Source organism: Pseudophryne corroboree, chromosome 3 (assembly GCF_028390025.1).
Source record: "Pseudophryne corroboree isolate aPseCor3 chromosome 3, aPseCor3.hap2, whole genome shotgun sequence".
Lineage (NCBI taxonomy): Eukaryota > Metazoa > Chordata > Amphibia > Anura > Myobatrachidae > Pseudophryne > Pseudophryne corroboree.
This window is the reverse complement of record NC_086446.1, coordinates 194209164-194225413: the sequence shown is the minus strand read 5'-3', so window position 1 is coordinate 194225413 and position 16250 is coordinate 194209164. Positions and strand designations below refer to the sequence as shown.

Sequence of the window (16250 nt, the reverse complement as noted above, 5' to 3'; positions counted from 1 at the left end):
GGCAGTGTAGCTGTCCCCGATAAGATTGCTTGGTGGATAGACGTTCTGTGGTTGGCCATCCTGTCACGGAATTGCCTGGAGGTCATCCCGACATAGTAAAGTCCACATGGGCAGGTTAAAATATAGATGAGATGGTCCATCATACAGTGCAGTCTATATTTGATCGCTATCGGTCGTCCAGAGTGGGGATGGGGAAAGGTTGATCCTGTAAGCATACCCCTGCAAGTAGTGCACCCTGTGCATCTGAAACAAGCAGGGCATTGTTCATGGAGCCATGTTGATGTCGTGGAGGTGTTGTGTTCAGCCAGGGGTCTCATCAGTAGTTGTTAAGGTTTGCTGCTCTATGGAAAGCCATCATAGGGGGAGCACTTTTTTTCAATCTAAGGTGGTCGTCTGTTGTGAGGATCGGCCAATGCTTGCGAATTGATCTGGTAACATTATTGGATTGGTTGCTGTATGTGGTGGTAAACACCATCCGATTCGTAGTCGGTGTACCCTGTGCGCTGGTTATAGGAGCCGCAAACTTCTTCCTGGCTTTCATTAGACACCCTGCAATTGTCTCCTTCTTGTAGCCTCGTTGTAAAAATCGCGTGGTGATCTCGGACAATTGGCTCTCCATGGTCTCCTTTTCAGAATTGTTCCGCATCACCCTGAGGAATTGTGAGACTGGGAGGTTATTTTTTAAGGCCGGTGGGTGTTGACTGCTTGAGAGTAGCAGAGTGTTTCTGTCAGTGGGTTTTCTGTATAGACTCATACTAATATGGCCTTCCTCCAGAGTAACCGTGATATCCAAAAAGTTGATGCTTCGTAAGTCACTGTGACAGATGAATTTGACCGGGTTTTTGAGTCAATTCAAAGAGTTGATCATCTGATTGAATGTTTCCATAGGGCCTTTCCACAATAAGAAAATGTCATCTATAAATCGTTTATAGAATAGTATCTGTGTCCCATATATGGGCAGGATGTGCGATTGCTCATATTCAGTCATAAATATGTTCGTATAGGCCGGTGCGAGGTTTGATCCCATAGCTGTCCCCTCTCGCTGCAGATAATACTTTCCTCGGTACAAAAAATGGTTTTGTTTAAGGACTAGACTTGCTAGTTCCAAAAGGAATTCTATTGGTGGTCCGATGGGTGGTTGTTGTAGTAGGACCCTTTCCAATGCTTGAAGGTCTTGTTCGTGGGGGATGATAGTATATAAGGAACACACATCCATTGTCGCCAGTATGGTGTTGCCCAAATTTTGAGGTAGAGTGGACAATTTGTGGAGAAAATCTGAAGTATCCCGCACATAGCTACTGCTAAGTTGTACTATGGGTTGTAAAAAGGTGTCGATATAGATGGCCAGTGGTTGTAGAAGCGAGTTTCTGGCCAAGATTATTGGCCTGCCTGGTGGGTGTGAGAGGGTCTTATGAATCTTAGGAATGGTGTAAATAATGGGGCATACCGAATAGTCAACAGTCAGAAATTCATATGTGTGTTTATCGATATGCTGTGATTGGAACCCTATATGTAATAGGTCATCCACCCTTGTTTTTATGTTTGGGATGGGGTTGCTCTGGAGACAGGTATAGGTCAAGTCATCAGTGAGCTGTCTCACTATTTCTGTGTTGTAGTCATCCCAATCCTGCACTACCACCGCGCCACCCTTGTCGGCTGGCCTAATAACAATGCTGGTGTCTTTTTTTAGCGCAGTGAGGGCCTTATGTTCTACGTTGGACAAGTTATCAAAGCGTTTTTTAGGTGTAGGCATATGTGCATCATGTTCAACGAGCCGGGTGAAGGTCCTAATACTAGGATTAGAGGAGGTCAGATCGAATGTGGACGGCATATGGAAACGTGTGCTCTCTCTCTCCAGGTCTGTGGGGAAATATTCTCTGAGTTTACGGCCAAATTTGTATATATCAACTGTGGTGTCAAACTGGCTATGGGGAGTTGTAGGGACAAATGAGAGGCCTCTGGAAAGAAGTTTTAATGTGGCCTCATCTAGGGTCTTACTAGATAAGTTAAAAACTAGTTCAGGGTCTTGTCTCTGCATTTGCGCCATGTGTCTCCCCTTCCTTGGGTGCGGTCTCCGTGGTTTGTGGCTGGAGGTCGGCTGGCGGTGGTGGTGTGATCTAAAAAAGGTCTTTGTGGTGGGCGGCTATCAGAGGATTCTGTCTCAGAAGCCGATGCAGAAGAACCAGTTTAGTTGAAGTTAAGCTGTCTACGCCCTGGTTTACGTGTTCTATAGGGCCTTTGTGGTCTACTGGATCTAGAGTTGCCAATCAGCCACCTATACACCATATGATTTTGATAATCAGACGTAACAGTAGAGAGTTTACTGCATTTGAATGCGGTAATCTCTTTTTTATAGGTGTCTACCTGTGTCTGCAATTTATCGATCAAGTTGTTAGTCTTGTCGTTCCTAATGGTGACCAGGTGTGTATCGTTAAAGGTATTAATTTGTGTTTTGACTTTCTTCAACTCAGTACCGACCTCCTCTATAACCAAAAGCATAAGGTCCAGGGAGCATTTATTCAGGACCCCACACCACCGGCTACAAAAAGTGGGGTTATTTCTACCTAGTGTCGGAATGCTGTTAACCCTGAAATCCCTGGGTATCTGTTTCTTCCTATGATATTCAGACAAAAACTGTCCATGTAGGGTAAGGTCTATTTCCCTTCTCCTTAGTCTAAGGAGTTGATGGTATAAATCAGTCGGAGTCTCAGCCGGGAGTGTGTCAAAGTCTAGTTGGTCAAATAAGACTTTCTCTGCATCATCGTCCGTGAGGGAAATCACACCATGTTCAGCCTGTGCGGGTAGATTGTCATTGAGAAAACCCACCTGGCCCCACGCCATACCAGTGGATTGGTGCAACAATAGCACACCTGTCTATGCGGGTACTGTTACTTACCGTACCTGGTATTCCACGAGGTCCCCCTAACGTGTACTGACCAGGCCCAGCACTGATTAGCTTCCAAGTTCGGATGGTATCGGGCTTGACCAGTGTGGTATGACAGTAAATACAACCAAATAGACAGATAATCAGACCTTACCTTTAGACAAACATACCCTAACACATAATAAAACATGTATGCATCCCAAAGTGATGAATCCAGTGCTAACAGTACCTACTACAAGTAAATAGTATAATACAAGGTGGGTGCAGGAAAAAGAAGCAATGCGACTAACCGGATTGGGTCTATACATGGGTGGGTATCCCTGCACTCTCACTCAACACAGGCAACTGCTGGGGTGCCAATCAAGGTCCAACCTAATACAAGATGGGACCCATAGTACAACATACAGTATCTCCACTATGTGGAAAAGATAGCACTACCCAGACTAGAGTATCAAAAAATAAATCAAAAAAAGTTCATATTTATTTCAAAGTCAATCTCACAGTTTCCAGGAAGTGTCCAACGTTTCGGTCCACACCAGGACCTTTTTCAAGGTATACGGCAACACAATCAACAGGTTCAGCAATGTAGCATAAGTCAAAGTGATGGTAGGAAACTGGAGCACCAAATAACAGCTTCACAGGCCCCTATTATATACCTAAAAAGGCGCCAGTTCTGCCTCCAGCGGCGCCGGAGACAGGGTGGAACGCACTGTGGAACGCACGGTGGAACGCAGGCGTCACTTCCGGTCAATACCGGAGGTGAGCCGTGTGTCGCTACTAAGCAATACAAGGGCATAAGATAGACATCCAGTGGCACACATATATCATATGGGGCACCATTAGAGAGCATAATGCTCGTAATTGGCTTTAAGTACAGTGGTTTCCACAGTATTATGGGACGGGTTGAGACTCACGGTGGACCGCAAGCGTCACTTCCGGTCAGTACCGGAAGTGAGCCGCGTGTCGCTGCTGCGCAATGTACGGGCATAGATAAGACGTACAGTGGTGCACATAATGCTCTTAATGGCTTCAATTACAATGGTTTCCATGGTATTAGGGGACGGGTTGAGCCGCACGGTGAACCGCAGGCATCACTTCCTGTCAGTACCGGAAGTGAGCCGTGTATCCCTACTGCGCAATGTAAGGGCATAGTAGAACATACAGTGGTGCACATATCTTATAGGCACAAATTGTGTGATCCGGCACTCAATGTAAATCAAGGTGGCTTACCCCAGTGTCCTCGTCCTAGGCAGGTACCCAGCATACAGAAATACAAAGGGGGACGGCACTCAGAGGATTTTTTATCCATCAACGTTTCTGTGCTAGACAACACCGTCTTCAGGATGTGCAGCACACATTTCACCTTTGTGCTGCACATCCTGAAGACGGTGTTGTCTGGCACCGAAACGTTGATGGATATCAGTATGTTTTTTACTTGAATATAAGCCTTTCTAAAAAATCCTCTGAGTGCCGCCCCCCTTTGTATTTCTATATACATATATATATATATATATATATATAAATAAAAAACAATACTTTTTTGAATTACAGCGCCAAAGAGGCCCAGAATTTTTTCATGGCAAGACTAGGCCAAAAGTTTGTTTTTGACAAAGTTAGAAAGAAATATCAAATTAAGTACATTATGTTTATATGTCATCCTTAGATTGAGTTGTGTGGTGAGGTACAAGGTTTGCTTCTGTTTGTCAACGTATTTTATAACTGACAGCCACCAACACTGGTTTTGCCTATTACATTGACCATAAATAGTTTGAATTGGTAATGAACCACAAATCCAAGGCTCCACTACAAGTGTCCTGAGGCACCCTAGGGTGACAAGGCACACAGTTTGAACCACTGTCCTACACCCTTCAGTGTTGCCAGTAGAACACAAGGATACAATTTATCCCCCATTGTCCATGTTGAAGCATGAGCAAAATGTTGTGGTGCTGGATACTCGCAGGAAAGTTGCATCACCAAATCAACATAGATTTGTCTGGTTCGAAGCTGAACCAAAAGTTCAAGTCTACTCATCTATGGAATCTTTGGAAAAAAGTATAATTACCATAAAAAATAAAAGTTAATTTGATTAAACAGTCAAATAGAGTTACCTGCAACTCCGTCATTTTCTTTATCCCCCTGATTTCCTTTCGGTCCTACTTTTCCCGGCGGACCAGCACTGCCTCTTTCACCTGGGATTCCAGGCTCCCCACGCAGACCTTAAAAGATATACAGTATGGAGATAATAATTAACTCTGGTATACTGTAACAAGTGAATATATCATTATGGAATCTAGGTTTAATGATACTTTAAAGGGGAGGTAATTGATAGACATTCAAAGGTTCGACAGTCAAAATGTTGACAGGGTCAAAAGTTCAACAGGGTCATAAGTCCGACTTATGGTCGACACATGTTTTTTAGGGTTTTTTCATGTTTTTACAAATTTTGCTGCATTTACTATCCATGTCACAAACTATTACCTTTTACTAGCCTTCGAGGCCGAAGCGTGGCAAGCATAGCACATTTCAACAAATTTACTATCCATGACACAAACTACTACCAGTAGTAACCTTCTGGCGAGCGAAGCGAGCCACTGAGCCTGAAGCGTGACGAGCGCAGCAAGCCGGCGAGGAGCCGCATTTCAACAAATTTGGGTACAAAATGTTTAAAAACACAAAATAACACCACATTTTTTTGGAGGGTGGTCGACCTTTTGACCCAGTCGACCTTTTTGGCTGTAGACCCTATGGTGTAGACCTAATGACTGTCTATCTTTTTAAAGTCTATCTTCTGTATTGCACCCTTTTAAAGCAGAGTTTAAGATTTTGCCTTCTTCACAGTGGCTTTTCTGCCGAAAATGCATGTTACTGTAGTTACAATGGGATGTGATTGGCATGCATCAGGAGACTGTGCGGATCAATTTTGTATGTGACATTTGTATATTTGCTTGCAATGTCTGAGGACAAATCTTTATGAAACAATGAACATTCGTAAACACCTGGGTCTCCCTTTAATCCATTTGTTCCATCTCTTCCATCTCTGCCATTTAGACCTGGAAGTCCTTGTACAACAGAGCACATGGCTGGTGTATCTGAATAACCCATGGAGAACAGCATCATTGCCATACTTATTGTTAGGTAAATAATCTTCAAATGGTGATTCATATTGTTTTAACCTAGAGCAAAGATAAAAGTACCAATTTTACTATGCCAAGTTTACATATTACTCAGATATCCCATATATAGTTTACTTTTTTTTTTTTTTTTGAAAGTTGCATACTGTGGGCGAGATTCAAATGTTTGAAAAGTCAGTTGGGTGTCTGTTTTTTCGTATCTAATAGACGGGAAAAAACAGACTCCCAACCGACTTTTCAAACATTTGAATCTCCCCCTGTATGTCAAATTATTATTGCTGAATAAATATTACAAACAGAAAAATAACTCACTTCTATTCATCCGGAGTATTTCCCAACTGAAATGAACAGTAAACCATTTACATGAAAGAAATCACTTTGGAGGTTTTCTACTTATTTGTACAGAAATTGTTTATTTTGAATTGAACTTTGCTCCAGGAATTGTACCAGAGGTCAGTGCTTATACAGCACCTTCCCAAATATTTGGTTTCTTTTGAAAAAATATACTATGTTTTTCCTTGCGAATATATAGTTATTGTTCACTAATCCTAAATTTAAACCCTGTTGACTTTTTTTCTATATTAAATATGAGTATATGATCTAAAATGTTATATCACAGTCATGAACAAAGCAAGCAAACTAACTTGGTTCTGCCTATGTACTACACACATATATACTTTACACAAGTGCAATACATATCCTAAATATTTAGATTTTATATATAATTGAATTCACAACTAGATCAGTAAAAGTAATTAAGAACTGTATGTGCTGAAACTAAGCTCCTGTAATTATTTTTTTATTTTCTTTAAATTATTATCTATATTCAATGGGCTAAGTAATCATCATGGCTGATTTACCATGCATGTGAAATTAGCATTAGCAGACAAAGGCCCTGGTAGCCGTTCTGTCATTACTGAAGAGGATCTTTTATCATTAATACTGTACTTTCTTTAATACAGTGAACCCTTGGGTTTTCCCAACAGGTCATATTTTGAGAATTTGATTCTGGTGAAGCAGGCAGGATAATAACTGACCCAGCAAAATAATCTACCTTTCAGATTGAAATGCTGGGTCACACCCGGGATTTTGTAAACGACTCCAACCCTGATGCGACCCGGCTGAGAGCCCTTTCAGACTGGTGGCACGACCTGTCAGCAATGGCACTGCTCAATTGTGCAGTGCCAGTGTTTCGAGATCAGATCCTCTTCTAATGCCGGCTCTTCCTATGTTGTAAACAGGTCCATTGTCACATCAACCTGGCTTACTCGTTTACACTGCACTGCAATCCGGGTAGGTTCCTGGTTCAACCTTTGTACCCAGTGTCAGACTGGGGCATGTAAGCCCAACCAGGGAAATGCAGTGGTAGTGGCCCATGGTAGGGGTGTGGCCAGTCTGCAGAGGGAGTGTGGCCTGCCACCTCATTGGTTTGACTAACCATTAGAGAGTTCAACGTCTGGGCCCCTTCATAAATATATACAGTAAATTAAGCTGCTGCATGCTTGCTAATGTGCCAGATTAATAACAGTAATGCATTGTAGAAAATACACCATAGTCCAGTATAAGGTAACATATGTATAATGTATAATTCAAGTGCATAGACTGGAACCTGATCCTTAGAGCAGGACGTGGGCCCCGGGCAGTGGGGCCCACCAGTGGTTTCCCCTGTACCCCTGTAGGCCAGTCCAAGCCTGTTTGTACCTACCTAGGTTGAAATAAATGACCCAGGGTTATTTTTCTTGGCCCCTTTCAAACTAAACAAAACCTGGGTTGCTGCACGTTCACAACAATCCAGGATATTTCTGCAAGTCTGAAAGGGGTATTAGTAAACTCCACTGTGCATGATTAAAGACATCCACAAAACATAGAGGCACTTAAGAACCCTAGCTTTAAAGCAAAGAAGTCTTTATGTACTCTATGGAAGTTAATAGAGAGCTTCTCTAGAAAAAATAAAGGACTTGAATGTCTTTCATCTTCCCCAGATATTGCACAATTGTCCAGGTTTTAGGCTATGGCATCCCAAACAAATTACCTGGGCTAATCTAAAATATCAAATAGGAGCCTTATGTCTCTGATGAGATACTTTTAAGCCTCATTGCAGCTTAGCCACGCTGAGCTGCGTCTTTTGCCACCCCACTTTGAATAGGGCGCATGCGCATCTAAGACATCTGTGTGTCTAGACATACATGCGGAGATGGCAAATGAGGTACATTCACAGCCTAGATGTATACATCTGTATATCAACATACGGCACTGTGCAGCTGTCACTTGTGAGAGCTCTGAGTGTTAGGAGACAGGATGTCTGAGAGGCATCCTGAGCGGAGTATTGGGTATGGACTCTCAAACCTTAATTACCGATTTTGACAGGATAGAGAAGATAAAGACAAGAAATACTTTGCAGGGAGGTAAGAAGAACAGTGTAAGTGGAATGGCCATGGTAGTGCTGAAGCTGTAAAATGAGATGAAAGGTAGCAAACCCAATTAGTAAGCATCATGTCAGGTGATATGTTTCAGCCGTGATTTATGCAACCAAAAACTATGAAGGACAAATAAGAAGTTATAGATTATTTCAAAAAAGAGATGTGGAGTTTGTATGTTCTCCATGTGTTTGCATGGGTTTCCTCTGGTAGGTTAATTGGAATCTGAAATAAAATTACCCTAGTGTATACAGCAGTGATGGGTGGTGGGGTGAGGCAGAGCCTTTTCTGCTATTCTAACTTTTGTGCCAGTGTTTTGACTGCATAAATTATATGAAAAATACAAAGAATATGTTGGAAATATCTACTTTGCATTATTCAAATCATTTTTATATTCAAATCTCTGGAGTATAAAGTCTATGGCAGGTGAGGCAGTGCCTCCCCTGCCTACCTTATCCGCACATCTCTAATCAGCACTAACCACATTTCCAAGAGCTTATACTGCTGCACCTGTGTATAATTCCCACATGTACCCTTTGGCTCATATATTGCATGTAAATCTGGCTATGGTGCTAGCCACAGTGCCTCCTGAGCCATTTACCTCACCACACATCCCTGGTATACAGTAAGTATGTCTGTACATGTGGTAGTGAATATACAGTAGATTGTAAGATGCGAAAGGGCAGTGTGTATAGCCAAAATTTTGTCTGTAAGCCGTTTGTGCTATTTAAATAACTGTTAACAGATAAATAAAATAAGTATAATAAATAATGACATCCATTCATTTATCAACTTTGATTACCCTGAACTACATTGTCCATGTATGCACTACACTCACAGTATATGAAATATACCTGTGGAGGAGCAACTCTTGGTATAACCAACCACTGCAGAAGTAATGGTACAGATATATCCTCATACACTGAGCATTTTTACGCCATATAACACGAGACGGCTGGTGTGGCTGAGATGCTCCAAGACGAGTAGTTTCTTTACATGTTGTAGCTTTATTGCTTTACAGATGCAACAAGAAGCCACAGACAGTGTACTAGAGATGCTAAGCTATTACTTTAACCACACTGACTTGGTATAACACTAGAAATGTGCATTTCAATGTGGCACAGTATGAAATGGAGGCACTATAGTATGGCATAATTTGAACTGGAGGGCACTCTAATGTGGCACAGTAGGAACATGGGGCACTGTAATATGGCATTCTATGAACTGGGGACACGGTATGTTATAATGAGAATTAGGGATACTGTGTGGTATAATGTGTGATTATGTGGCACCCCACCAAAAAAACCTTCTCCCCTTGTACATTTACTGTGGAGTGCCTTATTTATATTGATACTGTATATATATGTGCACCTGATCTATTGTAATAGTATATATATATATATATACATACATACATAAGATGTCCTGAATGTTATTCCCCTAATACATTGGTGACAGTGGGGTATGTCGTCAGCCATCCTGTGGCCACAACATGCATTGGTGTCAGTGTATAATAAGGGACCCAGTGAAGCTAGCATGTGTGGAGAATGTGGCACCCCATCATAGCTGCCATGAGCTGTAGTGTGACTTTTGTGCCCCTTTCCCTGCTGAATGCATCCCTGACTGGACACTATTAAACTTACAGCAGGGATAGGGCTACCTGTGCCTTGAGTGCTGGGTCTGGCATGGGGACACTGACCAATAAGCAACAGGCATATTAATCCCAGAGAGAGAGAGAGAGAGAGAGACAGCTTTGGCAGTGGCAGTTGCAGCCATCTACAGAAACAGTTGACAGTTGGGCAGCAGCCATCTTAGAGGGACTCGGAGCAGCAACTTGGAGCAGTGGCAGCTGCTGGTGTGTGACAAGAGTGCTGTACAGCTTATGAAAAGCCAGATTCTATTCCCGGTGACCGGAAATCTTCATTGTAGCAGCCAATTAGTAATACCAGCCTCCTGTGGGGATCCCACTGCTTCCAATGGTGCTGACTGACAGGCATCTGACAGAGCAGAACAGTGATGGGCTCTACTGACTGTGTAGCTGGAAACTACTGTAGGCCATGCAGCATACCCTCCATTTTGTAGGACAGCCATGAAGGTAGCCCTGCTTTGAAGTAACAGATGGTGGGAGGAGCAGAGACAGTGTCTTGCTGCAGCTGCAGACAGAGGTCAGCTTATGATGGTTAATTGAGGCCAACCTAACCCTTGTAACACAGGTTGGTAACACTGTTGCACTAGCCACACATCACAAGCTTCCTCAGGGACAAAAGACAGTTTAGCGGCTTATATTCTATTATGGTGGCCAATCCCGGGATCGGGATCGGCGGGAACCCAAGATTAAGGCCCAAAAATGGCCGGGATTCAATCCCGGGATTGGAAGCTTCAATCCCGGGGATTGGAAGCTCCAATCCCGGGGATTGAGGGATCAGCGTTGAGCGTCCACAGGACACTCAAATGCTGCCCGGCTTCCTCCTTCCGGGTCCCCAGCACAGCAGGTCACAGGTCACGCTGCGCTGTCAGCTGCTGGTGGTAGCCGCCAGCAGCGTTCTCAGGATGTTCCCCTCCCGCCCGCCCCCGGTATATGGTGAGTTATATGTGTGTGGCGGGCGGGGCGGGGCGAGGGGATGGCCACCTAGGTAATAGCCAATACCGGATATCCCGGGAATCCCAGGATTGGCCATTTTTCAATCCCGATACCCGGGATTGAAAAAATGGCCTGGGATTGGCTTCCCTACATTCTATATTAGCTCAAATGCTACAGGCAAGCATAGTTTTGGAACATAAAGCTGCATAAGTACTTTATAAATACAATTCCAATCAGCAGCTAGTTTTATCCAAGGACACCATTAATTGTCTTCAGTTGTTAATCTGCAGTTAAAGGAGCATCAGCATTGCAGGGAGCATAGTGATACAGTACTTCCTCTATCTAAATTTGCAGTTTATAGACATCACTGTCACACAGCTATACAGGGAAACTGTCAGCTAAGGACAGATCATTTTGTCACAGAAGTTATATGGAGGTAGTTACAGGGTAGCAAGACTGTCTGACTGTGGCCTTGCTCTTTGTATTTCAGTCAGGCTAGTCCTGCAAGAGCTACAAATTTTATATAAGACTGAGAACTTTCAAAACTGTGATCACTGAATAAGGAGCTATAGTTATTATGACTGAGTTCTGCAACATGAACTATTTAATGGATATAAACTAGTACTTGGGACCCCACTAGTAATGCAATATCTATGTTATTACTTTTGTTGCTTTTATTAGTTCGATAAGATTGTTGGTGGTGGATAATACATTCTGTAATGTTTTGTGGTAATGTGTATTGCCATGCCGTATGATTTTTGGGGTCCCATGGTTACCTACATATGCTGGAAACACTCTTTTTGGGCACGAACACCTTTAAAGAGTGTAAGGATAAAATGCACTCAATGTTTTGTTTATACCCACTGTGTGAGAAACAGCAAGTTGAGATTTTAATGGGACAATTGAAGGGTGCTGCATTGTGTGAGGTCAAGACCTGGGAAGACAGTGAAAAGGAGATAGTAGAGTGCATCTTTAATAAACTGGCGGGTATATTTGATTCAAAGATGGTGGCGTAGTTTAAAAGTCGACAAACAATGGTAGTTGCTAGGTCATTCCTGGAGTTAATTATGTATCAGGTGCTGGAAGGGAAGAGGGGTCACAGACAAACAGACAGAGAGGGGAGGGGTTGCAAATCCCAACCCTACATTTCCCTTCAGCACACTAAAAATGACATGTAAACATACCTGAACCTATCTGGTAATAGAAATTCAGAGAATTAGTTTACACATGTTTGCTAACACATGTTTAAGCTGCTGAGCCACTTCAAGGCTTCTCCGATGTCAGCAGTCCTAACACTACATAATAGCAGTGCCCACATAGGGCCATGTAATTTGTCACAGTAGGCCTCATGATAAAGGCTATTACTAAAACACATCCAGACAGAGAGCTAACTTACCCAGGAGCCACCCCCAGGATCTCCCATTGGCACTACAAGAAACAGCATGCCTTCCAAATACTGCTCCCATTCAATGCCTCTCGCACACAAGCAGACAAACAATAGTAGTTGCTCGGTCATTCCTGGAGATAATTATGTATCAGGTGCTGGAAAGGGGAGGGGTCACAGACAAACAGACAGAGAGGGGAGGGGTTGCAAATCCCAACCCTACATTTTCCTTCAGCACACTAAAAAAAAATTGTAACCATACCGGAACTGATCTGGTAATAGAAATTCAGATAATTAGGTTACACATTTTTGCAAACACATGTTTAAGCTGCTGAGCCACTTCAAGGTTTCTCTGATGTCAGGAGTCCTAACACTGCATAATAGTGTTTTAGTAATAGCCTTTATCATGAGGCCTACTGTGACAAATTACATGGCCCTATGTGGGCGCTATTATGTAGTGTTAGGACTGCTGACATCGGAGAAGCCTTGAAGTGGCTCAGCAGCTTAAATATGTGTTTGCAAACATGTGTAAACTAATTCTCTGAATTTCTATTATCAGATAGGTTCAGGTATGGTTACAGGTAAATTTTAGTGTGCTGAAGGGAAATGTAGGTTGGGATTTGCAACCCCTCCCCTCTCTGTTTGGAGTTGATAAGTCGCCTTTACGCCAGGAAACAGAAACCCAATGAATCATTGCAGGAGTTTGCTCTTGGGCTGCAGGAGGCCATGAAAACAGTTCAAGCTCTTGACACCCGAGAGGTTGGGCAGGCCGATAAGACTCTAATCAACCTGTTTATAGAAAGAGCACAGGGGGAAGCAATTGGTTCACAACTGTGAAAGTGGAAATGACAAGAGCCAAAAAGCTCCTTCTCCAAGTTTAAGGAAAACGTTTTGCAAATACTTGGATTCAATCAAAGTGATGATGCCGAGGATGAAACATCATCTGAAAAAATTGAGGATGAAGGGTCCAATGACACTAAACTGTGGACCAAGCTTGAAACCCTGACACAGAAAGGAGCAGTCCTCCAACAGGCCCAAACACCAACTGGGTCAGACCTTGTAAGCCTTCTTGGAAGCAAGCTTACATAACTAACACTAAAGCCGGCTCAGATGGATCAGAGGTTGGAAGAGCTTGACCGAGGACAAGATCAAGGCTGATGCCGGGAATGGCACCAATGGCGCAGTGAAAGGAGTCTCTCTCGCTGGTATGTACCCAGGAGATTGGGCCAATGGATGACCAATCAATTCAACTCTCAGAGGAGGTCGATTTGCAGAGGTTGTCATCAGAGTGGACATATTGAGAGAAATTGTCCTAATGTTAATTTAAACCGAGATCCCGAGGCAATGGACAGACCATCAGGCGGAAGCTCATTAAAAGGTCTATCGTCACAAGAGTGGTGGCACAGGTACGTTGGTGAATGTCCACATCTGGAGATTCAGGTCAATAGAGTGGAAATAACAGTGCTTCTGGACACTGGCTCTTAAGTGTCGACCATTCGACTCACAGAATTTCTCCAGCACTGGGACGAAACTGCTACTGTGACTCCACCAGTTACCTGGCTCCATCTACAGGCCAGCAACAAACAGCCGATTGCATATCAAGGTTATTGGGAACCTGATCTGGTGATTGGTAAAGCCAAATTGTATAGACAGGGGTGTCTAGTTATGACTACATCTAAGATACATCTACCTCCTGTGATCTTGGGCATGAATGTCCTGAGGAACTGCCCCGATGAGTTGGTAGAAGCTCTGTGCAGTGAAATGAGGTCCGCTACTCCTTGGGAGTGAATGGCTTTAAAACAGACAGTTCAATTGCTAGAGAAGCAGAGGAGATTTACTAATGGGCGGGGGGAGATTGGTAAGGCTAGAATTACAGATCGGCAGCCTGTCCTGTTAAAGCCCAACTTTGAGCATGTGGTCTGGTGTAAGATGAAGATTGGCACCCTTGGACGCGACTATGAGGCCTTGATAGAATCCTATGACTATGATGGACAACAACCCTTTGCTGTGGTGAGAACATTGGCAACCGTAAAACATGGAAGAGTGCCTGTGCACCTACTGAATCTGCATAATTACCCCATATGACTCTACAAGCATTACCCAATGGCGAAAGTAAGCCAATTAGACTTTTATGACATCGTGGGACAAGGTGTGACTATGGCCCAAAATGGGGTCGCAGCGGGAGAACCGCTGGAGATAATCGAAGAGACTTCATGGCGGGCCGAGATACAAATTGGTGATGCGGATAATCCTGATGACAAAAGAGAAGGTGTGCTGCAGATGGTATGCAGGAATGCTGCGGCTTTTAATTAGTATCCTTCAGACTTTGGGAAGGCAGAGAAAGTGTATGACCATATCCGTACAGGAACAACAATAAAAGAGCGACACCGGCCTTTACCACCAGCACTGTATCAGCCAGTATGAAACAAGATCACAGAAATGCAGGAAGCTGGAGTTATTTGTGAAAGCCACAGCCCCTGGGCGGCCCTGGTGGTGATTGTGAAAAAAAAGGATTGTCAGTCTTCATTTTTGCATAGACTATCACAAATTAAATGCCGTGACACACAAAGATGCCTATCCACTCCCTCGAATTGAGGAGTCCCATGCAGCCCTGAAGACGGTAGCATTCTTCTCCACACTAGATCTTACCAGTGGATACTGGCAGATTCAAATGACTCCCGGGGACAGAAATAAAACAGCTTTCATAACCCCAAAGGGCTTATTTGAATTTGAGAGGATGACCTTTGGGCTCTGTAATGCACCAGCTATGTTCCAACGGGTTATGGAACACTGCCTTGGGCACCACAATTTTGAAATGGTATTGCTGTATCTCGATGATGAAATCATCTTTTGAAAAAATTATGAAGAGCACTTGGAGGAAGTGTTTAGATTATTAGCCAATTCTGGGCTGAAACTCAAGCCGGCAAAATGTCATCTTCTCAAGCCAGAATTACGGTATCTTGGTCATGTTGTCATCGCCAAAGGAGTGATGCCTGACCCAGAAAAAATACAAGTTCTTCAGGGTTGGCCGGTACCCAGAACAGTCCGAGACATTCTAAGCTTTCTGGGATTTGTTGGCTACTACCAATGCTTCATAAAACACTTTGCAGAAGTGGCCGCCCCATTACATGAACTTTTAAGGGGCAGATCTGTCCTTGAAAGGAAAGGGTCATCTTTTGTTAATTGGGGCAAAGAACAACAGGCTTTTGACAAGCTGAAGACTTCAGTGACTGAATCTCCTTTACTTGCATACCCCGATTATGACAAACCCTTTCAGGTGTATACTGATGTCAGTCACCGGGGACTGGGGGCTGTGATATCTCACCGACAGGAAGGGCACAAGAGAGATATTACATACGCCAGTAGGGGCCTGCGCAGTACTGAGCGGAACGGTGAAAATTACAACACCTTTAAGCTGGAATTGCTTGCTCTTGTCTGGGCCATCACTGAAAAATGTAAAAACTATCTAGCTGCCACGTCGTTTATCATCATGACAGATATTAATACATTGGCTCATCTAGATACTGCTCGATTAGGAGCCCTTGGACAGAGATGAGTATCCCATCTGGCCAATTTCAGTTACAATGTGTCCTATAGAAGTGGAAAATCAAACAGTAATGCTGACACCCTGTAACGGCTACCCACTACCGATGTGGCCGGGGAAAATAGGGGCATAAACAAAGATGTTGAAATCCAATTTTCAAACCCTCAAGAATGAAGAGGATTGTCAACCGATATGCATTCTGAGTGACTTCAGTGTGACGCCTCCACTATTGACTGGGCAGGAATCAAGCAGCAAAGTCCAGTGTTGAAAGAACTTATGGCCTTACTACGACAGCAGCGCCATTAGAAC

General features: G+C 43.4%; 1 protein-coding gene and 1 pseudogene across 4 annotated transcripts in view; both read right to left on the bottom strand.

The window, feature by feature from the left end:
- The window catches only part of LOC135055101 (pulmonary surfactant-associated protein D-like), a 455316-nt gene that overhangs the window by 425493 nt on the left and 13573 nt on the right, over positions 1 to 16250 (bottom strand). For 2 of the 4 annotated variants that reach the window (XM_063958748.1, XM_063958751.1), the window contains exons 1-3: positions 6328 to 6431; positions 5881 to 6057; positions 4993 to 5100 (exon numbers count right to left, since the gene is read on the bottom strand). In XM_063958748.1, the coding sequence (XP_063814818.1) occupies positions 4993 to 5100; positions 5881 to 6046 (274 nt within the window). In that variant the 5' untranslated portion in view covers positions 6047 to 6057; positions 6328 to 6431. Of the gene's footprint in view, positions 1 to 4992; positions 5101 to 5880; positions 6058 to 6327; positions 6433 to 16250 lie in introns of those variants that run through there. The other 2 variants (XM_063958750.1, XM_063958749.1) reach the window with 2 other exon arrangements.
- On the bottom strand, positions 2890 to 3007 carry LOC134898299 (5S ribosomal RNA; annotated as a pseudogene).